Genomic DNA, 25,977 nt, shown 5'->3' with positions numbered 1-25,977 from the left:
TCTGTGTAGTTGTAGTCATACTTATGTTCTGTTCCCCAAACGATTCAGTGTTCTGTGTCTGTTTCTAGCCTGCTTCAAAGCTTGATCCAGTAGGAAGCCAGCCCTGCTTCCCTACGTGTTCTCTCCAAGGCACGTGTGGCCATTTCCAGCAAACCTCCAGTGGCTGTACACACTGCAAATCCGGCCACACTGACTGCTGTGCCGTTACCATTCAGAACCCGGCAGGAGGACTGGATAGAGCCCGTCCTGTGGTTGCAGTTTCAAAACTCATGGGCCAGCACTTCCTTCCAGCTGATCTGCACGTTCTTGAGACACACAAATCCCGAGCAAGATTTATTTTTGTGCTTCCGACTAATTCAGTTCTGCATGTGCTCCACCCCAGGTTCCAGGGACAGTGCCATCCAGCTGCAAATAGTCAAAGGCTCAGGCTCCACACGCAGGCAGTCCAAGGTAGCATCTGCCCTGACTGTACGCTACACAGTCAGGCCGAAGCAATAATCTGTGCGCGTTAAAGGGACACTCATGACTGAGCGCCCGTCCCCTCGATGCGCGCTGATCCACCTCTCTGGGGCACCCAATGGAAAATGCAAACGGGCTGCCACAGTAAAAAGGAGGCACTAGGGGAAATTGCCCGCCCTTAGCGCCTCCTCGGCAGTGGGCACCCAGGAGAAGGTGCTGTCAGCCGGTTAGGAAAATGGACGCTCAATTTTAAAGCGCCTGTTTTCCTAACCTGTGTACAGCCACAGTATTGCCATAATATTAAGTCAGAGGAAGTACAGAAAAGAAGCATGTTCTGTTTTTCTGTACAAATTTTGGAGGAACCCAAAAGAACGCTTGTGCCAGACAGGCATTAATTTTGGCAAGTAAAAGTGTGCATCTCGGGCACACTTTTTTTTTTTGCATTGGGGGGGGGGGGGGAGAATAGAAAATAGCATGCATTTTCATGTGATGAGTGCTATTACTTACGCGCGCAATCGGATCTCTGTTTTGCATCGGGGATTATGGACGTGCGTCCAGGACACGCGGCCGATGGCGGGTTGAGCCGTGCGCTGCAGCCAGCGCACGGTATCGCATCCGGCCTGAGTGTGCATTGATGAGGAAGTTCAGTTCGGTCTCAAGCCTTGTTCTTGATTTCTGAAGCACATGGGGGCATTAACGCTGGACCTTGCAACGCACAAAATCAGGAGCCAGGAAGTAGTAGTACAAAAGTTTGAAAAAAAAAAAATGCTGTCCATGCTGGCACAGACCGCATGCAACGGTTGGCATCCACGGGATGGGCTCCTGCTGTTCAGTTGGGTTACACGAGAGAGAGGCAGTGGGGGCAAGATGCTGGGAAAGAAAAAAGTGACGAATCGGAGGCCAAGGGGTAAGAATGGGAAAGGTAGAGGGATGACAGGCGATGTGGAGATGGGAGGAATAGGAAGCAAAAGGACCGGAAGGGCACGAGAGAGGAAAACGGTGTGGAAGCGGGAAGGGAAGTGAGCTGAAAGATTCGAGAAAAGCTAGAGAGATGTCAGTGATTGGGAAGTGGAATGGAAACTGATAAAAGAGAATAATGGAGAAAGGAAGGGAAAGAGAGCTTGGGTCCCTGGTGGCGGCAGCAGTAGAAGTAAAGCAGCAAACCTGACTTTTTAGCTGATTTTTATATTCCGCTTTTCACCACTTCAAAGCAAATTATATTCATCCCACTATCCCCGTTAAAACGTATGCAACTGAAGAATATTCAGAACTATTACTTATTTTTAAAGCACTACTAGACAAACAGTGCTGTAGACACATGTAAAAATAAGTAAATAAATAAATAAATAAAGGCAGTCCCTGGAGGGAGAGAGAGAGGAGAGTGGGCGAACGCAGCGGTTCAGATTTTCCATCTTCAGCTGGCCCCGAAGCAGGACTGCTCAAGTCCAGCCGGACTGTTCTGTGACATCAGCTGCCGAGAGGAGGCGGTCCCGAAAGCGGCATAAGAACAGCCGCCCTGCGGCGTGCAGCAGAGCCAGCGCGCGCTCAAGGGGCGCGCGCAGTCAGCGGACTTTGCTGGATTTCGCCAGATTCACCTAAAAGTAAGATCTAAATTATAACTCCCACTCCTCTCTCTCGGGGTCATCTATTCCTGATTAAATATATTAGCATAGAGGGTAAGTTGGGGTTTTTTCTTGTTTGCTTATTACAGTTATGCCTCCTAAACGTAAAGGCAGGGTTAGAGTGTTTCCTACTCTACCCACGCTATCTTTAACTCAACAAGAAATAACCAGCTTCATGGCCTCACCTATTCTACAAGATAGAGATGCCAAGGACTTTGATGTACCAAGGGGTCAGGGAGGTCTCCTTGTGTCTGCAGAAGAGGCCTCTCTAAGCCCTAACACCGGGCTACCGCCAATACAAAGGGCTAAGGAAAATGCTCCTGAACAAACTGTGGATGAAAATGAAGATCTTGGACTCATTGCGGGAAATTTTCAACCCCGCATTCAGAGTTCAAATGAGAGAAAAGACACTTTAGTTACCCCTCCAATTGATGCAGAGGATAATGAAAGTTTGTCTTTGGCTACTCCTGGAATTGGAGGGAAAGACTCTTTGCCAAGTATCCAGTTGTCAGGAACTTTGACTCGCCCGGCATTGGTAACAATGGAAACTTTGTGGGATATGATGGCGGGCATGACTATAAATATTAAAAAATTTGGAAGGGAAAATGGATTTATAAAATGGGAAAAATGAACAGGAATATTTAAAGATTCAAAAGCAGATTAAAGAACCCAATGAGAGAGTTAAACATTTGGAAGATCAGGAAAAGAAGTCTCTTGATTTTAGTGCAGCAGTAGTGAAGGACAGGGAAGCTATGAGTAGGAGAATAGAAATGCTGGAAAGTAATACTAAAAGGTTCAACTTAAGATTTTTAAATTTTCCTAGGATAGTAGGAGAAGAACCTTTAATGACTTTAAAAAAGTTTTTTGTTGAACAATTAGGTTTTACTTCAGATCAATCTCCTACCATTAACAATTGCTATTTTCTCCCCATTAGGAACAAAGTTCCTAGGCCAGAAATGTTTCAGGGAGCTCTCTCCAATTTTTTGGAGGATTCTACCGCAAATGTAATAAGCTGGGGAACGTTGTTAGTCACTTTCTACTCCACTGCAGATGTTAATGCTATAATGAAAAAAATATTTTAATAAATATCTAATTACATATCTGGAAAAATTAATAAAAATATTTCCTGACCTAGTACCATCCACCCAAGTATGACGTAAAGCTTTTTGGCTTTTCGCCAAGAAGTAGTATCGTTAGGCTACTCCTTTGTGTTGCGTTATCCATGTACATGCATATTAAAAAGACAGGAAGATTTATATATATTTTTTGTTCCCGACCAATTAAAAATGTTTCTGGATCAAATGAGATTGCCTACCTCAACCCCAGTTTCCAGTTAAGATAAAGGAAAGAAGTATAGGATATGCTATAAATTACGTTTAAAATATTTTCAGTTAGATTCTCCCAAGTGTAGGAATTATAAACCCTCCAGTTTGATTGATAAATAAATGGAGTGATTAATAAGTTATGTTTATATATGTTTGTATAAGAATTAAAATATTGCATTAATCATTCATTATTTCAAAACTATGCAATAAGTTTTGAATATTGTATATTGGAAAATGGATAAATAAAGAATTAAAAAAAAAAAAAAAAGGCAGTCCCTGCTCCATGGAGCTTACAGTCAAGGCAAACAAACATGACAAAACAGGAGTTTGTGGGAAGAGTATTTATTGAAGAGATGTAGTTAGGATTTAAAAGCAACTTCAGAAAGTTGAGTTTTTAGACTAGACTTGGAACATGGCCAGAGAGGGGAGCACGACACTGACTCTGGAAGTCAGTTCCATGCACCAGGTGCAGTAAGGTGGAAGGCACAGACTGTGGAAGAGAAGAGCACAGATAACAGCAACCTGCCAGATGAATGGAGCCCACGAGGAAGGGGGTAAAGAGAACAGAAGATAAGGAATGACGAGATGCAGAGCAAAACTGTCACTGTGTTTTTCTGAAGCTATATTACCGATTTTAAGAAACTGGAGAAATATACAGCAAGTATTCTGATGTTTAAGAATGAACAGTTTTAAACACATACGAATCAAAATTCTCATTTTTCCTGATCTGTTTTTCTCTTCCCAAAATGTTGTTTTCCCCCAAAGGAAAAAAAACAAAACAAAAAACAGGTTTTTCCCCACTTTTTACATCTCTGATACCTTTCCTTATACACCCAAGCATACTGCTGTTAGTTTTCTCTGCAGCTTTATCATAGTAATTTCAGATCATCTGAAATAATTACTCCTGGGTCCCTTCCCCGTTTGCTAGAAGGTAATGGACATATAATTAATGGGTTTTACTGTCCAAAATGCATGATGGCTTTACAATTTTTCCTGCACTGAAGCAATGCTTCCAAGTCCTTGGTCACTCTTCAATTATCTTTAAGCCTCCTTTCATATTTTCAACATTACCAGTATCTACTCTTACAGATTTTTGGTTCATCTGCAAACCAGCAAAATTTTCGCTGCAAGTCCTTCTGTTACATACATCATTAATAAAGATCCTGAAAAGAAACAGCCCTGGAACTGAGATAGCCAAATGGCCGCTCTACCTTCAAGAGAGTGGACACCACTGACCCAACACTCTCAGAGCCGTTTTGCTTCGCCACTTCTTCACCCATTTAATAGTTTTCTGTCCTACTCTCTCGGTATTGGTCAGCCTGCTTACCAGTCTTCTATGGAGAAGAATGTAGAAATCCTTCCTAAAGTCCATGTAGATAACATCTGCGGTGCCTCACTGGTCCAGAACTTTGGGCAGGGAACCTCCAGTCCCCATGGACACCATCTGCTTGGGTTTTCAGGACATCCCTAATAAACATGCATGAGGTAGATTTTGTATACAACTGAAATGACATGTATGCAAGTCTCTCTGTGCATATTCATTAGAGATATCCTGAAAACCTGAGCAGACTGATTTCCACAGGGGGACTTGAAGGAAGTCTACTCCCCTGTCCCACCCTCCCTAGACTTCACCTCAAAAGAACTAGATCAAGTCTGTTTGGTCTGTTGAATGGGGTCCTGCCAAGACCGGCTGCCACCTCCCTCACTGGCTTGGACTATGCTCAGCCCCTTGCAGGCCACGTTGCCAGGCTACAAATCTCGGTCACTATGGCGACCTGGCATCTCGGTAACCATGCACTGCTAAATGGAAAGTATGACAACAGCATTACCAGCCCAAGAGTGGAAAGAGAATTTCTAAACATACCAGAAATGCCACATTTTACTACAAAGTGCAAACACACAAGAAAATAAAATATATCAGGACAAACTATACTCACAAGCCACCACCAGAAGAGGTAGTAAAACTGATATACTGAATATTACCTAAACAGCTCTCTGTCGAATACTATGAAAACCAGAACCATTTTGTTAGTGTCAGTTGAGTACCCGATGAGTAAGTCAGACAACAGCGACACACAGATTTCCCACGAGGCTGGCGCAGCCCATGCAAAGCTGCCAAATTTCCATGTGATTTTGTCATCACAGACCTTCCCAACTAGCAACACATCAGTTTGGCCTTGGTTACCATACCGGCAACCGCACAAGCCAGACATAGAAATCATTTCAAGCCATGCATCCAGAAACACAGTCGCCAGCACAGGAGCCCTGGCTATGGCTGCACACAAATCCCAATGGGGCCATTTTGGGAGACGTACTGTGGATGTCCAAGACACGCCCATGGGGCTTAGCAGCCGCTTTGCTGACCACAACATGAGAAGCAAGATGCTCTCAAACTTGGGGGCATGCAAGATGTGACGTGGTTAAGGCCAGCCAATCCTCCATGTCCATCACCAGGGTGAGGAGCAGCCTGGCTGCTCAGAGACAGAGCTTGAGCAACGGAAGTCACGGGCCACGGAAATCGGAGCCACAGAAGCAGCACATGAACAGAGAAAGTCCCTATTCCCTGTGTCTGCTCCTCCTGCTTCCTAATATGTTTTCTGTTCATAAGGGAACGTGTGGATGGGGTGGAAGGGTGGAGCCACTGGGAGCAGGGGCACCCGCTCTGTTTCCCCGCTGCCACTTACTCAGACTCCTGTGGCTTAAAAGGAAAGGAATCTGAAGGTGGAGGAATAAGCTTATCAGACATCCCAGATTTTCAAGAAGAGTCTCCAGCAACCTGTCTCCCAATTAGAGCGGAGCAAGATGCCCAGGAAGTCTCCCCTTCTTCCTTTCCTTGATCCTCCCCCTCTACCCTCCAAGAGGGACACTAAATATCACATCAGTCTCCCCTGCTATGTGGGACCAGACTCCTGTGTGTGAACCATGAAGATCCTCATGGCATAGAATTTGCAGATCACACCATGAAAATGATGGAAAGGAAATGAGGACTAGAGATAAGAGAACTTGGATATATATATTTTTTTATTGGGGGGGGGGGGGGCTGTTTAATGTCTTTTTCCTGCTTTCTTGCTTGTTCCATCTAGAGGTACCTTTGATAGTAAACATTTTTTTAGTTATCTATGCTGCTCTCTGTATTTAATTATGTACTTTTGTTTACTATTTTTAGATATTTTTTTTTACATGTATTTTCATATATTTACTAAAACATTATGCCGCATTATCTAAAATTCTTTTATTATAATTTATGCTCTCTAAATTTTATATGTATTTGATTTTTGATTGCTATTCTGCAATAAATCATAGTGGTTTCATAAAAAAAAAAAAAAACTACTAATGTAGGAGAAATCAAATGAGGAAAGGAGAAGAGAGGCACAGAACAAAGGAGAGCAGGAGAACAGACAGGAAGTACAGAGAGAGAGAGATAGGAAGAGAAAATATTAAAATTTTCACTGCTGAAGAAGAGAGACACGAAGGAGAAAAAAGAAATAAAAAAAAGGAAGGACATCAAATAAAGGAAAAAGAATAGTACTAAGACCACAAAATGAGAAAGAAGAAGCTGAGCAAGAAAATCAAGCCAGAGATACCAAAGTTTGGAAACTATTTTGTCTCTAATAAAAGAATATTAACTAACTAATCAGTGTAAAATATCCTGGGATCCAGTTTGAAATTATCTCTCGCATAGGTGGAAGGTACAGGACTAAGAAACAGATGAAAAATATGATGAGAGATCAAAAAATTATGGTAATGGATGGGATCAAGAGGGTTGGTGGAGAGACAAAGGGAAATGATGTACATAAAAAAAAAAAAAGATTAGGCAGTGGACAGGAGATGGGAAAAAGGAAGAGAAATGTAAAAAAAATGTTGATAACATAGCAAGAACTAGGAAAAGGAGCCAAGACAGACAAGAGAAAAGCTGAAGGGAGACAGATTAATACAAAGAAGAAAAATAAAATCTTGGATCACAAAGGCATGAAAAAAGGCTTTTTTTATTTTATTTAACATATTATGCAAACAATTTGCAAAGCAATTTACCAAACCAAACTGGCTTGGTGGAAAATTGTCCCCTTCAGAACAGCTAAAGAGTACATCTGGTGTTCATGATGCATGTAGTTTTAGCCATGCGAGAAAAGGGGGCATGCCTTTAGGAGTGTTTAGATCAGAAGAGAAAGAGAGGCATGTCTACGACATTTTCAGAAGCACACGCACTGTTTTTGACCTCTCCCCCTGTCAGTCTCCCTCACACAAGAGCAGGCGCAAACCACACAAGAGATTTTAATGAGGGTAACTTTTCTTTTCCTGAGTTTTCAAAAATAAAGTAACCCCTTGGTGTGCAGATTATATGAAATCTGTCCCCCTATATGCACGGTTTTTAATTTGTGTGTGTAAATTTCAGTAATAAAATATAAAACAATAGTCCAGAACAGTAGTGCACAAAATCACCACTTCAAATATTTTTAAGAACATAAGAAATTGCCATGTTGGGTCAGACTAAGGGTCCATCAAACCCAGCATCCTGTTTCCAACAGAGGCCAAACCAGGCCACAAGAACCTGGCAATTACCCAAATACTAAGAAGATCCCATGCTACTGATGCAATTAATAGCAGTGGCTATTCCCTATGGGGTAGATTTTTAAACAAGGCGCGTTGGCGTACTTTTGTTGGCGCTCCAGGCGCCAACAAAAGTACGCGGGATTTTAGTAGATACGCGCGGAGCCGCGCGTATCCACTAAAATCCTGGATCGGCGCGCGCAAGGCTATGAATTCTGTATAGCCGGCGCGCGCCAAGCCACGCTGCCTACCCCCGTTCCCTCCAAGGCCGCTCCGAAATCGGAGCGGCCTTGGAGGGAATCCTCTAACGCCCTCCCCTCATCTTCCCCTCCCTTCCTCTATCTAACCCACCCGCCCGGCCCTGTCTACACCCCCCCTTACCTTTCTCCGGGGATTTACGCCTCCCGGAGGGAGATGTAAATCCCCGCGCGCCAGCGGGCCTCTTGCGCGCCGGGCCGCGACCTGGGGGCGGGTACGGAGGGCGCGGCCACGCCCCCGGACCGCCCCGGGCCGTAGCCACGCCCCGTACCCGCCCCCAAAACGCTGCCGACACGCCCCCGAAACGCCGCGACGACTGGGCCTGCCCCCGACACGCCCCCCTCGGAGAACCCCGGGACTTACGCGAGTCCCGGGGCTTTGCGCGCGCCGGTAGGCCTATGTAAAATAGGCTCACCGGCGAGCAGGGCTCTGAAAATCCGCCCCTAAGTAAACTTGATTAATAGCAGTTAATGGACTTCTCCAAGAACTTATCCAAACCTTTTTTGAACCCAATTACACTAACTGCACTAACCACATCCTCTGCTCAAATTAATCTTAATAGAATGATATCGCCAATATTGTCAACTCTGCAAGACAGGTCCAGACAGCATAAGATTCTTGGACTTAAACTTAACTAGTATGGACTATGAGAAACACAGAAAAGGGGCAGAAAGTATGATAGCAGACATTTCTAATATTCTCTTTTACAGCTGCTCAATGTTTTCATCAAAGGGCTTCAAGTCTTTTTATAATTTTTGTCTATATGCATTTAAAATGAGACAGAAGACCAACGCTTAACTTTCATGTCATTCTGATCTCTCCAAACAACTGCCAAGAAACTCGCTGTGCTTAATTTTTAAATGCTCATAATTTGAGCCCCTTTGCCATGTTTTTGATGGTCCATGTTAGTTAAAACTTTTAAGTCCAAGAATTTTATGGTGATAATTTCAGTAATGAATTACTGCTATGAAAATCGATTGTTGTAAAAATTGCTGTCCCTCCTGATGCAGCCTTTTGGCGAAACACGGGGTCCGTGTCGGGAGGGCCCTTTAAAGACGTCTCTGTATACAGTGGAGTTGCCGCCTTATGAAACAGTTTATATCGACCATTAAATTCTTTCTGCACTTATCCTTTATGTACTATTAATGCTGAGAGCAGCCACAGCTCTCCTTTGTTTTTTTGGATAATTTTAATAATGCCACACTTTTTGTGACTTTATCGTGAGAGACACAATTTGGTAGAGAAGCCTCTGAAGCTGCCAGCCACAGCAAGGAAAAAAGGAGAAATGACCAAGACCTAGGGTAGCAAGACCTTTCGGCAGAGGAGTCGTCTATTTCTGGAGCACAGACTGGGAAAATCTCTTTATCAGCAGTCGGGCGAATGGAGAGAGAGAGCGAGGGAGCAATGGAACAGAGCAGGAGGCAGGCTAGTGGAAACTAGCAACTCATGATTTATACAGCAGATCGCTTGATTTTCTTTTTAAACAGCTCTGTCTCTTGATTTATCAGGTGAGAGGACTGGAAACACCAATTATAGCAATTTTTTTTTTCAAGGTGGGGGAGAGAAGGGGCCACTTATTTAATACTTTTTATATACCGACTTTTCATGCAAGCATATCAAATCGGTTTACAGTAGTTAGCAAATACTCATTTAAAAATATTTGCATTTGCTGTAACTTGTCTTCCTAAACGTCAACACTGCAACTTTGGGCTGTCTCCATTTCTGCTGTGGATGGAGTTAGTCCTTTCAGTCCAGAGTAAGGAAGAGAGAAAAGCTTGGAAGAGACATGGCCAAAAGGAGTGAGGAAATGAGAAAACAGCTCATGCAAGAAGAGATGGCACGGTGAAGATGTAAGAGGCAGGGAGAGGAAGATGACGTATTGAAGACCGTGAAACTGGAACGGTAGGAGTTGGGGCGAGGAGAGAGAAGACAGAAGGGTGAGAAGCACAAGAAAGGGTGTTGGAGCTTTAGGAACAGACTTGAAATGGGGTGTGGTGGGATGACCCTTAGACATTATTGAAGTCTGAGAACCACTGGTGTTAGTGTGTAAAAAGGATATAGAAATGCAGTGAATGACATATGCCAAGACTATAAGCTAGATGCGGAAGAGAGGGAAGGCGTAATCAAAAAGGCTAGATAGGAAGGGAGAGAGCTTTCTGTAAATAAAAGATTTATTGATGCACAAAGGTGCTAGCAAGTGTAAACTGTAAGAGCACATTTGGAAGATGAAGCTCTGCTCCACACCAAGCATACTGTATTCAGGCGAGCAACATCAGAGACACTCTCACACTCTAAGTATTCAAGGTTGGCATAAAGGATTGAGTCCATTTTTTCATCCTGCTTCCCATACCAGAAGCTTCACCCACTTTCTCTAGAAGAGGAAAGTGACCAAAATGAAACTTTGGGTAGTTTGCAAACAAAGAAAGTGAAGGTGATACAAACAGAAGCTTTCCAGGAGCAGAGCACCAGATGCCCCTCCCTGGACAACATACTGCCAATACCAGTGGTGAAGCAAGCAAAGGCCAGGAAAAAGCAAGTTTGCTTACTGTAAACGGTGTTTTCCATAGATAGCAAGATGAAGTAGCCATAACATGTGGGTAACGTCAACCAGCAGCACCGAACAGACCTCTCTGTTATAGCTAGTAGAGCGTTTGCTCTACGAGCATGTGCAGGAAATGCGGCTACTCCCATTCGGCCTTAGCTTCACCATCTCCGGAATTTCATCCAGAGTTGCATCAGGAAGCACTGGATATCTTGCAGGCTGCTGGGAGTCCAACTACGAGGACGCCTGAGGATCCTGGGTCATGGAATTCTACCAAACCCCGGAGCGATACACCGAGGTAGCAAAGGGTCGAGAACGGGGCAAGCATTTGAGGAGACAACCCAGTGATTCATGTCAGCTACCTGACCATCCTGACTGACCTATTCAAACAATCTGAATTTCCTTACAACGGGTGACCTTTGTTGCATCCAGCGAGACGACTTTGCTATGTTCTTCCACGCGATTGGCTCCCTGTGTTCACTGTTGGCAAGGGGCATGACTATTCAGCAAATATAAGAACAGAAGAAATTGCCATGCTGGGTCAGACGAAGGGTCCATCAAGCCCAGCATTCTGTTTCCAACAGAGGCCAAACCAGGCCACAAGAACCTGGCAAGTACCTAAACACTAAGAAGATCCCATGCTACTGATGCAATTAATAGCAGTGGCTATTCCCTAAGTAAACGTGATTAATAGCCATTAATGGACTTCTCCTCCAAGAACTTATCCAAACCTTTTTTGAACCCAGCTACACTAACTGCACTAACCACATCCTCTGGCAACAAATTCCAAAGCTTTATTGTGCGCTGAGTGAAAAAGAATTTTCTCCGATTAGTCTTAAATGTGCTACTTGCTAACTTCATGGAATGCCCCCTAGTCCTTCTATTATTCGAAAGTGGAAATAAACGAGTCACATCTACTCGTTCAAGACCTCTCATGATCTTAAAGACCTCTATCATATCCCCCCTCAGCCATCTCTTCTCCAAGCTGAAAAGTCCTAACCTCTTTAGTCTTTCCTCATAGGGGAGCTGTTCCATACCCTTTATTATTTTGGTTGCCCTTCTCTGTACCTTCTCCATCACAATTATATCTTTTTTGAGATGTGGCGATCAGAATTGTACACAGTATTCAAGGTGCGGTCTCACCATGGAGCGATACAGAGGCATTATGACATTTTCTGTTTTATTCACCATTCCCTTTCTAATAATTCCCAACATTCTGTTTGCTTTTTTGACTGCCACAGCACACTGAACCGACGATTTCAATGTGTTATCCGCTATGATGCCTAGATCTCTTTCTTGGGTAGTAGCACCTAATATGGAACCTAACATTGTGTAACTACGGCATGGATTATGCCGTGTGAACAGCTATGAAATTTGCCCTCCACACCGTTCGCAGAGCACTGCACAGTTATCATTCGCAGAAAAAGGCTCCAAAAAGCTAGCCATATTACCAGCCACCAGGTCTAGAATTCAGTTCCCACGCCAGCTCTGTCAAACAAATGCCTGATTCCAATTGATTCATTCACACACATCATGAGAGTGCTTGGGGCTGTTAAAAACCCAACATGGTTATTGAAAACCCAACCTGTCTCCTACTTCATAACTCTCTAAAGGTTAGAGGTTCTGACAAACAAGGCATCCCAGAAATCTAAGATTATTTATAAGAGCATGCACACATTTGTATACAACAAAAAATGATAAAATTATGTTTAAGAAATGGTTAGAACTTTGGTCTCATAGTGTAGTCTTAAAAAATGATAGCTATTTATAAAAGTTAGACAATTTGAATAAGACACTGCAATCTTTCCTGAATTTCAACATAGATAACTCTCTATTCCTCTTTTTCTCTACGTGGGCTTACAGAAAAGTTTTACATTTCCTGTGTTTTACTGTGTTCATGTTATTAAGCATACATCTTAGATTTGACATTTGTCATCTTCTTTTGCACAGTGGAAGGAAGGGGTCTGGTTTCATTTGTTATTGATTTATTTCCTGCCTATGCACCAATTATTGGTGAGATCTTACCTAGAGTCCTATTCTCCAACCCTGGAAGCCAAATACCCAAAAGGATACAGACAGGTATCTAGAGAAAGAGCTAGGGAAATGGCACACAGTCTACACCATAAGCCCGGTGCGTTCAGGCAGACCTGAATATGTATACTCGAGGGGAAAGGAAAGGGAGTGAGATACGATATATGCATTTAAAATATCTAAAAAGGCATAAATAATGCACAAGCAGCCAGCACTTTTTAATAGGGCAGGATGTTCGAAAAGAAGCAGCATTGGGGGTGCACTACTAGAAAGGGTAATAGATGTATGGTACTGCCTCCCAGTTAAGTGCCAGACAGAGGCATAAAAAGCTCCAGAATTTAAGAATAGGAGATAGACCCAGAAAATCCTTAGTTGTGGGGAACAGAGACAGTAAGTAACACTGGAGATCGGGTGTACTGTGTAAGGAAAGGAAACAAGTAGCCAAGATGAGCCTTTTGGTGTTTACCTACCATCATATTTTCATGAAGGTGCTGTTGATGGTCGGGGACCAGTATTCATTGACTCACATCCCCCCCCCCCCCCCCCAGTACTGCTACCGGATCTGTTCTAGGAAGGTGGGGAGGAACGGCTGTTTCACTTCTAACATGGAAAGGCCAGACTCAGGGTACACATGAACTAGGGTTGGGAACACAAGGGTTTGTAGCCCCTGGCTAAGAACCATCACTGTGCTGAGTTAGGTGTGTGGGTAAGAGGGAGAGAAGGAGGGTAAAAATGAGGCAAAGCTCCAGTTAATTTTACACAAAGGCTCATAGCTTTGTGGCCCCAGCAGAGGCTGATTCTGACTGAGCCAGCAGCAGAAAGGAGCAAAAAGAAACATCTGGATTTAAAGAAATGAAAACATTTCTGATTTGGGGGGGTTTTTTAGGACAATTTTGAAAGCATTTATCCAGGTAAACAGTGATTTCTCTGAGTAAACTGGCCTGTCTGTATACTGTTCTCAGACCGGCTAAAGTACATGCAGAGTTTATAGCACATGCACTTTTAATGCCATTAAAAAGGGAAGTAGTCCCAGGGTGCATCTTGTGTCATGCGAGTGAAATACTTGCACGGAATGTAATTGTCACATCTGCCTCCATTCCCCTCTCCTCCCCGCCCCCTGAAGAAGAAAGTGTAAAGCCTGCAGTATTACTCTGCTTGGGTACCTGTTCCGGCTACTGAAAATTCCCCTGTTATTTAAGGATTAGAAAGGATACCCAAATCAGATAGGAAAAAAACCCAAAACAAAAGTACATCACAATACCCATGGAGAGGCTATATTAGGTGAGAAAAAGGGGCCAGGGAAGATATCTGAAATAGAAAACCATACAGAGAACACAAAAAAAAAAAGAAGATTTCTCTTTCTTTAGCAACTGAAGTTTGATGTCAGAGGGGGAGAAGGAAGAGGCAGGATAGGGAGAACATTGTGCCCTCATGACCCGAACCCCTCACCTCCCTCAAATTCTCCCTAATAATGGACTAGGTGGCAACTCTAATTTAAGGTGATTGGGAAGCCTTTCTGGACACAAAACTAAGCTACTCAAAGATTTAGCAATTTGGGGAACAGTCGGGAAATTATGACGTGCGGTATGGAACAAGGAAGAAATGCAAATCAAAGAAATGTTTCTTTCCTGCTCCTGATTTGGTAACAGTAGCTCTCTGAAAATCAATCCTGGGTGCAAAATTCCACATGTCACACCAAACTTTCAAGCTTCCATTCCTCCTGTCAGCTCACAAAAGCCTGCTGATAGCCCCATGAAAAGCAGCATCCCCCAGCTAAAAGAAAACAGCACTTGTCACCTCTAATCATGAACCAGCCTCATAGTGTAACAAATGCAGCTGCCGGCACGCTTGCTGTGGCTCCAGCCACTGCTACATACATCTAGAGAGAAGTGGTAGGCAAGATTCAACCAACAATCAAGTGTTTCCTTTAGTAACCCAAGAAAGCACCGGAAGGATGGGTGGCATAGAATGATCAGAGGCCAAGGGAGACGGGAATATTGCTTACTAATGTAGCCTCCTTCTCAAGACCTCAAACCATGTACAGCCAAAACAGGATAGGCAATTGAACAATATCATGGAAAAGACTCATGCAGTAAGTCAATATAGAGGTCATTACTGCTTTATCAGAAGACATGAATTGCTTGCAACTAAGTGAAACAGAATATGATGAAAGATAAAACTTATAAAGCCTATCCAAGCCTACCCATCTTCCCTTCCTGTTGCATACTGCAAGGCATTTGAATTCTGGTTTACGTAACATGTTAACACAGTGAATGATGGCAGGTGACCATCTAGTCTGTCCAGCAAGTTTTTTGTTTTTTTTGTTAAGGGTAGTAAAAACTAACACACCAACCACTCTATGCAAGCTACCCCCAGCTACTACTAAACATTTCTGTAGCACTACTGAACATACACAGCACTGTACAAACACCACATAAGAAACAGTCCCTTTTTTTTTATTATGAATTCAAAGACAAGAATACCTTGTAGTGTAACATGAGGTATACAATTAAAATTATAGTCAATATCATAAAAATAAAAAGGAAAAAAAAATTCACGCATCCTCATATGGTAAAAGGAAAATGAGGGTGACAAAGAAAAATAAGCAGATATGTAACCATGAAATAAAGAAAATAGTACCAGTATCACATTTATAAACCGGACTATAAAAGAGTGACTATTGAGGGTGCGAATCTAGGAACGACTTCAGTTGGGATGGTTCAAAGAAAATATAGTTAACACGATATCTAATCGAACACTTACAAGGATATCGCAAAACAAATTGACCCCCCTTAGACAACACTTCAGAACGCATAAAAAGGAATTTTTTCCTGTAAAGTTGAATGACTCTGGTAAGTTTGGAATATATCCATAACTTTTGCCCACAAAATAAGGAACAATTGTGAAAGAAAAACCTAAGCACATTATGACGGTCAGAAGGAAAGGCAAAAGATAGCAAGAGAGTTCCTCTTTGCGAGGTATCATAGACTGGGAATCTTCAAGAATATCCGTTAGGTCCAAGACAGTGTCCTGAGGCAAATTCCCAGCCGGGACTTATTTCTTCAGCCTGAGGTAAATAATATGCCTTGGTGATTACAGGCATCGCAGCATTAGGAATTTTCAAGATTTGGGAAATATAATTGCTGAACAAATCTGCCAGAGAAATCAATTTGATAACAGGAAAATTTAATACCCTCAAATTGAGGGATCACAAGGAATTTCAACATTCTCAAGCTTCCTAGAATATATCTGGTCCACCTGAACCTGATTTTGCTGAATTTTTGCCAAGGAAGTAACACGTGTATCCAAAGCAGCAAGTTTAGTTCCCTGAGAAGAAACAAGATCTGAATTAAGAAGAACTCGCTTGTTTGTATCCATGATAACCTTAGTTAAAGATGAAATAGAAGCTTCCAAAGTCACTAAAGCATTCCATAAAACTTCTAAAGTGATCACAGGGGATTTAGTCAGTCCAAGCTTACCAACTGGGATGTTCACTGTGTCACATCCACTCAGAGAAACACCTTCACCCAATCCAACTGAAGGAGCCGGTATCAGGGACATAGGCAAAGGAATAGCCGTTCCAAAGGCCCCTGTAGCATGGGCATTCTCTTCAACAATATTCAAATCTGCTCAGGAGAAAAAACAGGACTTCCTGCCTTCTCTGCAGCCACTCACGATGAACTCAGAGCTCCCCAACTCTCCTCAGGGGAGACTAATGATATGTCTGACAGCAGCAGCACTCCGTGGTAGGAGGGAGATGGTGTCACCGGTGCTCCCGGGCTAAGGGAGGTCTCTTCGGCCAGCAGGGGTGACTTCTGCTCACAGTCGGCCCCTGCAACGGTCATCGCTGCCGGGATTTCTGCTGCCGTTATGGTGAAAAACCCTTCTATCCAGGGTTGACATAAATCCAATGAGGGAGAACTGGTAATGTTCTCCCTCAGCTTCGCTTTTTGTTTATTGTGAGGCATTGAAGAGAAAGGTAATCTGGAGAAAGCAGGTAAACTGAGAAAGAGGCTCTTGGTGTGCTTCTCACTCGGTGGCCAAGACAGTCCTTTCTCAATAGAGCTTACAATCTAATCAAGGAAAACATACTAGTCAAGAGACTTGGGGAGTTTCATATAGTAAGACAATGGTTAAACATAGTTAATAAGGTTGAAGGCAGACAATGAGGCTTAAAGGTTTAAAAGCAGCCTCAAAAAGGTGGGTTTTTAGATGGATTTAAACAAGGCAAGAGGTAGACATGACACACCAGCTCAGGAAGTCTATTCCAAGCATGAGGTGCAGCCACGGAGTCGGGAATTGGCAGTAGAGAAGAATTGCAATAGATGGTGACCTGTCTGATGAGTGGATTGCACGAGGAGAGGTGCAGCACTTCAGATGTAATAGTAAAGATACTCCATTTTTTTGACAGAGGGAGAGCCGAGTGTCTGTGTGTGATTACGAATGGGTGCCGGCCTGAGGGTCTGTCTGTGTGTGTGTGTGAGAATAAATGGGTGCCTACCTGCGGGTCTATGTGAGAGAGAGAGAATGGGTGCCTGCCTGGGGGTCTGTGACTGAGAATGAATGGGTGCTGCCAGGGGGACTATGTGGGTGAGAGCCTATGTGTGTATGTGGAAATCAGGGGGGGGGGGGGGGGGGAAGTAAAGAGGGTTTTAGAACCTGTTTATGGGTGTGTATGAGAGCATGTATGTATGTGTATGTGATAGTATGTGTGTGAGAGAGAATGAACATGCGAGTCTGTGCAAGAGAGAGGACAAAGTTTGTGTGTCCTCCTAGCCCCCTAATCCTCAACAATCTCCGGGTGACTGGAAATCAAGAGTTCTCAGGTATGGATAGAAGAGGTTTATTAGTTTTAATTATTATCTTTATTAGTTTTAATTATTGGATGTTATTTGATATGTGTGCTGTTTTGAAATATTTTATTGGGGCTTGGGAAATTTAAAAAAATGTATCTGACTTTAATTAATAGAAGTTATTCTATTTGGCAGTAGTTTTAAAATATTATTTTATTAGTTATAATTGATGCTTCATGCGTCTTGATTTTACTTGTTTTATAAGGAATAGTGGTTCTGTTTTTCCATTGTTACACAGAATCTGGCTTCTTTGGGTTTCAGTTTGTGTCTGCATATTGTTGGTTCCAATTTGTGATCCATTATTCTGTATTTGGTGAGGGTCTGTCCCTGCTCTGTGCGTGTGACCAAGGTGAGAGATTCTGCTAGCATTTAGTGTCTATATAGGGATCTACAACAATCGGGTTTGTTTTGTTTCCTCAGTAGGTGGAGTATTGGTATTCTGGTACCCAATGTAATATTTTCAGTGCTGCTTTTTCTACAGGTAGGCTTCTTGTTTGAGTTATTGGTGTTACTACTGTTACGTTATGATAGATTTGTTATATAGATTTTGAGTGTCTTTTTTGCAGGGTTTTGAGTTAGTTCACAACGTGTCTGGCAGTGGAAGGAGTTCCTGCTGCTCTTACTGTGAGGTGCTTGTCTGGATGTAGTATGGTATCTGCTTCTCTTTGTGTTTCTGTGTATATCTGATTGCTCCTTTCAGCAACCTGAAGAGAATCAAAACTGTAATTTAGAGCTTCTATTTGGCAATCAGTTTAACGGATGATTGGTTGGTGATAGATATATATATATATACACACACATACACACTAGCCGTTAAGGCCGTAACAACGGGCTACATTAAAAAAAATTTTTCGGTCCAATTCCTTCCCCCTCATTCTCCCTTCCACCTCCCCCTCATTCTCCCTCCCCCATTCTCCCTCCCACCTCTATTCTCCTTCTCATCTCTCTCCTCCCTCCCCCCTCCCCTCAGTCACTCCCCTCTCAGCTCATTCACAACCCCTTCGGATGGAGCAGACGGAAGATCTCCGGGGGGGGGGGGGGGGAGGTCCCTCCCTCCCTCGCGCGCCGCCACCACTGCTACTGGTCCTCGCCACACCATTTTTGTTAACAGGCAAACTCTGACCGACGTGCTCGCCCGCGCATGCGCGGTAGAGCTGCTCTCTACTGCGCATTTGCGGGCCATCGGTCAGAGCCCATTTATAAGGTAGATACATACACACACACACACGATATATTATGTACATGTAACCCAACTTTGGTGGGTGGGAGGGCCCAAACTGTATGGATGGAAGAGGGATCTGTGGCTCAAAAGGTTTGTTCACCTCTGGCCGAGGATGCCATCGGTCTGGGGGTGGTGATAGCATGGTCTTTCCTTCCCTCCTGTGCAACCCAGAAAAGGAAGTGGGTCTATGCAAGTGGGAAGAAAGAGAGGCCATGCAGTCGCAGCCAGAGAACCAGTGTCATCTCTGTGCCATGGCAGGAAGAGGAACCATTGGCCCTGGACCAGCGCTGTGTTAGGACCACAGGAGGAGCAACAGCACGCTGCTCCCCCCAACTCCCCAGTGCTGAGCACCCATTTTCCTAATGCGCGCCCAGCCCGCAATATTTCAATTAGGGGTCACGCCAAAAAAAAAAATAAAAAGGAGGTGCTGGGGAAAATCTGTGCGTCCCTAACGCCTCCTCGGCATCAGGTGCACAGGAGAGGTGGCTGTCAAGCGGGTTGGGAAAACATGCGCTGAATCTACGCGCATCCATTTTCTCCTGCTACCGGCATGGACATGCACAAGATACACGGCCAGATCCGTGTATCGTGTGTGTGTGTATATTGGGCATCCCTATTTTTTTTTTTTTTTTTTTTTAACTAAATCTGCTTTATTTGGTTCCTCCTACTTAGTATCACTACGATACTATTAGGAGAAGTCACAGAAAGCCAGGATTTTTCTTTTTGTTTTTCGAAGCGCCCTTGAGCATGGCATACCTGTACGCCAGCCCCAGGCTAGTGTAAAGTTTGCAGCGTTGCAATGGGCGCACCGGCCGTGCAGGAAATGTTTTGCATCACGGGGATTAGCTAATAGCCTCGTCTACATGGAATTTACATGCGACGAGCGGCATTAGCTATGCGGTGATTTGGATGCGCATTTTGGACGCGCTCATCCCCGTACTGCATTGGGAGTTTTGGACACATGTCCAATCGCGTGTTAAAACTGTGCATTACCCGCTGCGCACGATATTGCATCGGCCCCATGATGCACAAAGAGCATACAGGAAGCTTTGGGATGGAACTACGGTCCAGCGGGACATTAACTGCATGCTGAACCAAGGTAGACCCGCCTCGCTAGGTACCTATGTAAAAGCAGATCCAACAGACAAGAGGAAAAGAGAAGGCAGTATCACAGCACTCATCCGTGAAAACCAAACCACCCTCTCTCAAAGACCATTCTGATCTCCAGAGACTTGTTTTAACGCTGAAAGCAAACCCATGGTGAGACAGGCATCTGTGCCCCTGTGTATCTCATTTCAGTGCAGGGGAAGCTCCATAAATTAACAAAAAAGGGCAAGGACAGCAGAGACTCTCTCACCCTGCCAACATCAGGGGAGCACAGGACATAAATTCCCCCCCCCCATGTGTTAGGAAACACAGCAGCAAGCCTTTCAATCCTGCCAGATTAATAGAAAACCAACCAGGCAGGCTTGACACTAAATCTCCCCACTTTTTGCTGACTACCTTATTTTCCCTCTAAAGCAGTTTAGATTTATACTGCCGTGGTCTTCCAAAGTGTACGTGACCTGCATTTCCATTAGAACCGAACAGGAGGTCTGAAATGCATTCTCTTCTCCGCAATGTAATTTAAAAAAGGGAAGTCAAAAGACATAAAAAAAATAAAAATAAATCGGTCCAGATCTCATCAGAACTCATAGGTGGAAGATGCTGCACAACCCCACAACAAGAGTCAGACCCAAGCTTACCAACACTGTCAACCACTCACTTGCTGACAAACAGTTACGGGGAAGTCATGAAAGGAGAGGAAGAGCAAAATCTAGTGAAAAATCTAGGAGTTAAGCAATCATTCATAAAGCAACTGCGTTTTATTATTCACTTTTGACTGTCTTTTCTCATTCACTGAATGCTGTTTGTCTGTGTAAACAATAAAAAGTTTCTTAACGGTGTATTTTGCCAATAAAAAGCATTTATGGTAAAATAATAATCAAAAACCGGCTTTAAGAAGTCAGAAGCACACAATCTACTTTCTCAAGGAATTTTTTTCCCCAATGTGTCGGGCCCACACATGCCAGTCTCCGTCTCGGGGGGAAAAAAAAAAAATCTGCATTAATGCGGAAGCCGCTCACAGCACAGTTTGTGTAATTCTAAGATCACAGCCTAAAAGAACAGTGTAGGATTACAAAGAGAAACCTCTAGGAAGCGAGAGATGATTCCTTTCAAGGATTTTCATCACTCAAGCACAAGATTTCTGCTTCCATATACTGGCATCTCAACCCAAAAACTCAGGCTCAGGCACGCAAGCCTGGCACAGAGATTTGCCAGAAAATGCTAAAGCGGCTGGGTCTGACAGACTCCACTTTTTCTAGCATGTAAATCTCCCCTTCTATGCAGATGTCGACGGATTCTAGGTCATGAATTCCTTATTCTGCATGCACTCTGTGCTACTTCTCAGCAATGCCTGAACACCGTATCCATAACCATCACCTGCACCTCACACGCTATGCAGTGCAGGGGATTAAAGCTTCCTAACAGACCCCGCAGATACAAAAATAAAAATTCCATGCAAACATTTCTCAAAGCTACTTGCCAGAGACTAGTTTCCTCCCCCCCCCCCCCCCCCAATATGCACGTGCATGTGACACTGCTTCCCAAAGGGTATTTCATTTGTCCAACTGTATACACAAACTAACAGTCATACACTGAAGGTTTTCTTGAAACATACTTTCTATTGAGAGGGGTTTTTGGTTTGTTTGGGGTTTTTTTTATTAGGTTCAATAGCCATGGCCGCAGACCCTTGCAGTCTCTATGTTGTTTGCAAAACCTGCCCCAGACAGGTACTTGCACTCACACAAAGGCAGGATGTCAATCGCCTAGGTTCCCTGCTGGCCCCCTGCCCCCTACATCAGCACTGAATAACTAGGCTGCGGCTAGACCCTAATGGACAGGGCAATCTCCGGGAAGTGTGGTGTAGGTTGTTATTGTGAGCTGCTGTTGCAGATCTATAACGATTACACCATGAAATATCCCACACTGCAGAGCAAGTGGGGATCAGGGACCGCATGAACACATGCGGAGGCAATCCCCTTACTATTCAGAATAGCAAGTATGCAGAACACTGTAATCCAGCTTTATATACACATGCTATTCAGAGGCACTCGGAACCATGTTCTCTGAACACCTAAGTGTGGGTAATGTGACCATATTCCAAAACAGGAAGATATGCAAAATTTAAGCAAGTGGTTGGGAGATACTCTGATTCACAGACAGCTTGGGATAAACTTAAGAGGGATGAGGTGGCAGGGGGTGAAGTTTGAGTCTAAAGTAAACAATGTAGGAGATCTGGATGGGCCATATGGTCTTTATCTGCTGTCTGGTTCTCTGTTTCTATGTTCAACTATGAAGATAAGTATTTTTTTTATTAGCTAAAATTTATAGTTAAGCATGAGATGATTACTTTTTTCAGTTAAAGTAGGATATTTGCCATGTTAGACCACTTGAATGCTCTGTAATGTCCTTTACACATCAGAGTGACCAGTCAGCCAGCCCATGCTTACTAATAAAGTACAATATGATCCTTACTATCTGCCTGCAGTAAGGGAAACCCGATTCTCTGCCTGGTCTCTCAGCTCCTTGTCTCACTAGGAGACTGTAGTCTACCAAACCAATTTAAGTTCAGCACATATCCATTGCTACTATGTCTTTAGAACTCTTCTCTCTGCTTCAACGGCAGGGGAGAAAGTCTGATACTTCACTTTCAATGCATATCCAGCATAACTCTCTGCTTCAACGGCAGGGGGCATGAAGAAAAGTGGATCTATATACAGACAACAACCAACAAGGACTGAATTACATAGTCTGGGTAAACAAATAAGCATGGGTGTAGCTTGCTTATTGCGGTGGTTACTACCCCCAACTAATTAAGCTAGATATTTCACTTAGATGCAGTTCCAACACTGCTCTCTATATTAATGATGGGGGTGGAAGGGAAAGAGAACCAAGAGGTTACTAAGAGCCAAGAGTAACATAAGTATGAGAAAAAAAAAAGTGCGAAACTTGCTGGGCAAACTGGATGGACTGTTTGGTCTTCTTCTGCCATCATTTCTATGTTTCTATAAGAGAACCTGAACTAGATAATTAAACCTAGCTTCAACTCACTGAACAGACACTACCACACAACACATACAGCCACATCTTCATCAGATCTTACTGCGTCTCTACATTCATGAGAAGCATAGGGCTAAAATGTTCAAATGCCACCTCCAACCCGCCCTCCCCCCTCTCAAAAAAAAAAAAAAAAAAAAAAGATTTGGCTGGCAAGAGATCTGCTAGACCTCTATTCAATTTCAAAAGAGAAAGTGCTGAATGACAGCTTTAGTTCCTGAAGTTTTACTTTGCATCAGTGAGGTCTATTACCAAGCAGTAAGAGTCTGTGGCAGGCCAATCGCAGGCTTTAGAAACAGGAATGCTGTGGGCTGGGCAAGCTGAGGCTAGCAGACTCTAAAACACAGAGCACTTAACACTAGTCAGCAGAGCTCAATGTAATGAAACAAACTGGGGCTGATCGGCTCTGCTCCCCTGAGCTCCTGTCTGGGGGCAAATCAACTTCTAATCCTTTCAGTCTACCCTTTGAATCAAAAAAAGCTAAACTACTGTGCAGGGGATACGAATTATACAAACACCTACACAATGAACACTGCTCACATCTACAACAAATGGCGAGTCCGGTGTCCAGGTACTGGACCAAAAGGAACACGAGACTGTTTTCTGTCCACAATACCCGCCCCTATCCTTATCAATGGTACCAAAGTATTGTGGCACAAACTCAACAACTATGATATCCCAGTGGCAGTGTGGAAGATTAAAATACAAAAAAACACGGCAATACTAGCACAATAATATTTCTACTTTTACAAGTCTGGATTCTCACTTCCGCATTTGACTAATCTATTCTTGGCCCTCTTATTACTTTTATGATCGCTTATATATTTGTATGATCATTACTAATAACCTGCTTGATTCAAGATATTCCTTTGCTTTCCTTAATATTCGGCTATTCGAAAAGTGGCAACATTGTTTTGGGGTTTTAAATATATAATCCGACATGTCTTTTCTATGTATATTAATGTTTAGTATATATGTATTACGGTTTTATTTCACTATTCCTGTTTTGTATTCTGGCTACTGTTGTTCCCTGTTTAGAGCTTTTCGGAAGAGACGGTTAATAAATAAAATATAAATCTTCCCCCACACAAATATTTCCTGGGTATAGTGACTCTAATCCCTTCTGCTTATTTAATCCAGGCAGCTTCCTATTGCCCCTGCTGCTCTCCAGTTTTATCCCCTCTCTCCCTAGTGCCCCTCAACCCCAAGTCACTCTGCAGCGGAGAGACTCCATCGGCTCCTGCGTTCGTTGAAAAAGAAAACAAAAGAGGAACGCGTTGCTTCCGCTGCAAGCAACAACATGGGGTCCACCTTTCACCCCCTAGCCCGGCACGGCAGCAGGAGCTGAGCCGCCTCGCGGGAGAAAGCAGCCAGCAGCGCGGCTCCGACAGCAGCTGCAGCGCCGTCCCAGTGCCCCCGGGCTCCTGAAGAGCATCACCCCCTGGAGCTCCCACGCGGTCCCTCCAAACGGCTCCATCCAGGCACATAAACCGCAAGAGCCGCTCGAAGCAGAGAGCCGCAAGCTCCACTATTGTTTCCACCGACCCCCCCCCCCCCCCCTGCGGCACACCCAGAGCTGGGGGGTCGCGCGCAGCACCTGCCGAAGACACGGAGCCCTTCCCGCATTCCCAGTCAGGGAGCCGGGGCGCGCGCCGGGGTACTCACAACAAGAAGCTCATCTCGGGCCGGGCTCGGGGGAAGGCTGCAGCCGGAGAGCTGCACGCGCGCTCGTCGCCGCCCCTGCTCACGCACACCGACAGCGCAAGCCGCTCCGCAGAGTGGAACTTCGGCCACAGAACGCCACTACCCGAGAAGCGGCGACCGACGTTCGGAATGAACCATTCCCAGGGGGGGAGAAGTGGATGGGGAAAGCAGCGACTGTGCGCCGAACGAACGCCCCTCCTCCGGCTGCCCGCCTCCTAAAACCTTTTTTTATTTTTTTTTCCGCTTGTTTCTTTCAGTAGGTGCAAAAATAAAGCTTAGTGCCACGCGGGGTTTGTTTGCATCCTCCTTCCCCTCCCCCTCTCTCTGGTTGAAGCCAGGAGGAGCCCTCGGTGCTGCTAGACCTCGAGGTGCTGCAGTGTCTCCTAAGAGTGGAAGGGCAAACATTCGTCGCCACGGGGCTCTGCAACCGATTTTCTGCACTCTTAACCTTAAAAAATGTTCCAACACTCCTCGGAGGATGTAGGAGTGGTGTATCTAGACAGAAGTATTTGGAATGGCTGGCGGGGGCAAGCCAAAGTGACATTTACACATATCACTTTCTCCCACTGGCTAGTAAAGATACAATAAGAAAAAAAAATCCAAGGTCTTTTGTGCAATTTAAAAAAAAAAAACCCTAGCCAATTTCAACCTCCCAATAAAACAACCATTAAAATAATTTATAGCCTCGTTCAACCAATTCTTTATGGATATTCTATATAAGAAGGGACACGACAGAATCTCAATATAAATCTTGCACCTCCAGTTCTGTAAAACAATCAGCAGACACAGAAATTCCACCAACAAGGGACCTAGAAAATCGACTGGTATAATTAACCATTCAAAAGATATTTTCCAAATTCTATCACCTCAGTAACAGCATAAGCACCTTCCACTGTCTATCAAGCCCAGTATCCTGTTTCCAACAGTGACCAATCCAGGTTACAAGTATCTGGCAGAGTAGATAAATACCATGATGCTTATCAAGATAAGCAATGGATTTCTGCAACTTTACCTTAATGGACTTTTCCTCAGAAACTTGTCCAAACTTTTTTTAAACCTAGCTACACTAATAGATTTCACCACATCCTCTGGCAATGAATTCCAGAGCTTAATTATGCATTGAGTAAAAAAAAAATTATTGGTTTTAAATTAACAACTTAGTAACTTTATTGTGTGTCCCCTAGTCCTTGTACTTTTTGAAGTAAATAACGGATTCACATTACTCGTTCCTCTCCACTCATTATTTTATAGA

At 43.9% G+C, this 25,977-nt stretch overlaps 1 protein-coding gene across 1 annotated transcript in view; it reads right to left on the bottom strand.

Annotated features, from left to right (window-relative positions):
* The window catches only part of MOB1B (MOB kinase activator 1B), a 125,512-nt gene extending 100,421 nt beyond the window's left edge, over positions 1 to 25,091 (bottom strand). Inside the window, exon 1 of the mRNA XM_029598683.1 lies at positions 24,687 to 25,091. Coding sequence (XP_029454543.1) covers positions 24,687 to 24,700 — 14 coding nt within the window. The 5' untranslated portion in view covers positions 24,701 to 25,091. The remainder of the gene's footprint in view (positions 1 to 24,686) is intronic.
* Positions 25,092 to 25,977: the final 886 nt, after the last annotated feature.

This window comes from Rhinatrema bivittatum, chromosome 1 (assembly GCF_901001135.1).
Source record: "Rhinatrema bivittatum chromosome 1, aRhiBiv1.1, whole genome shotgun sequence".
Taxonomy (NCBI): Eukaryota; Metazoa; Chordata; class Amphibia; order Gymnophiona; family Rhinatrematidae; genus Rhinatrema; species Rhinatrema bivittatum.
Note: the sequence above shows the minus strand (reverse complement) of the source record. Positions and strands in the feature narration are given on the sequence as shown.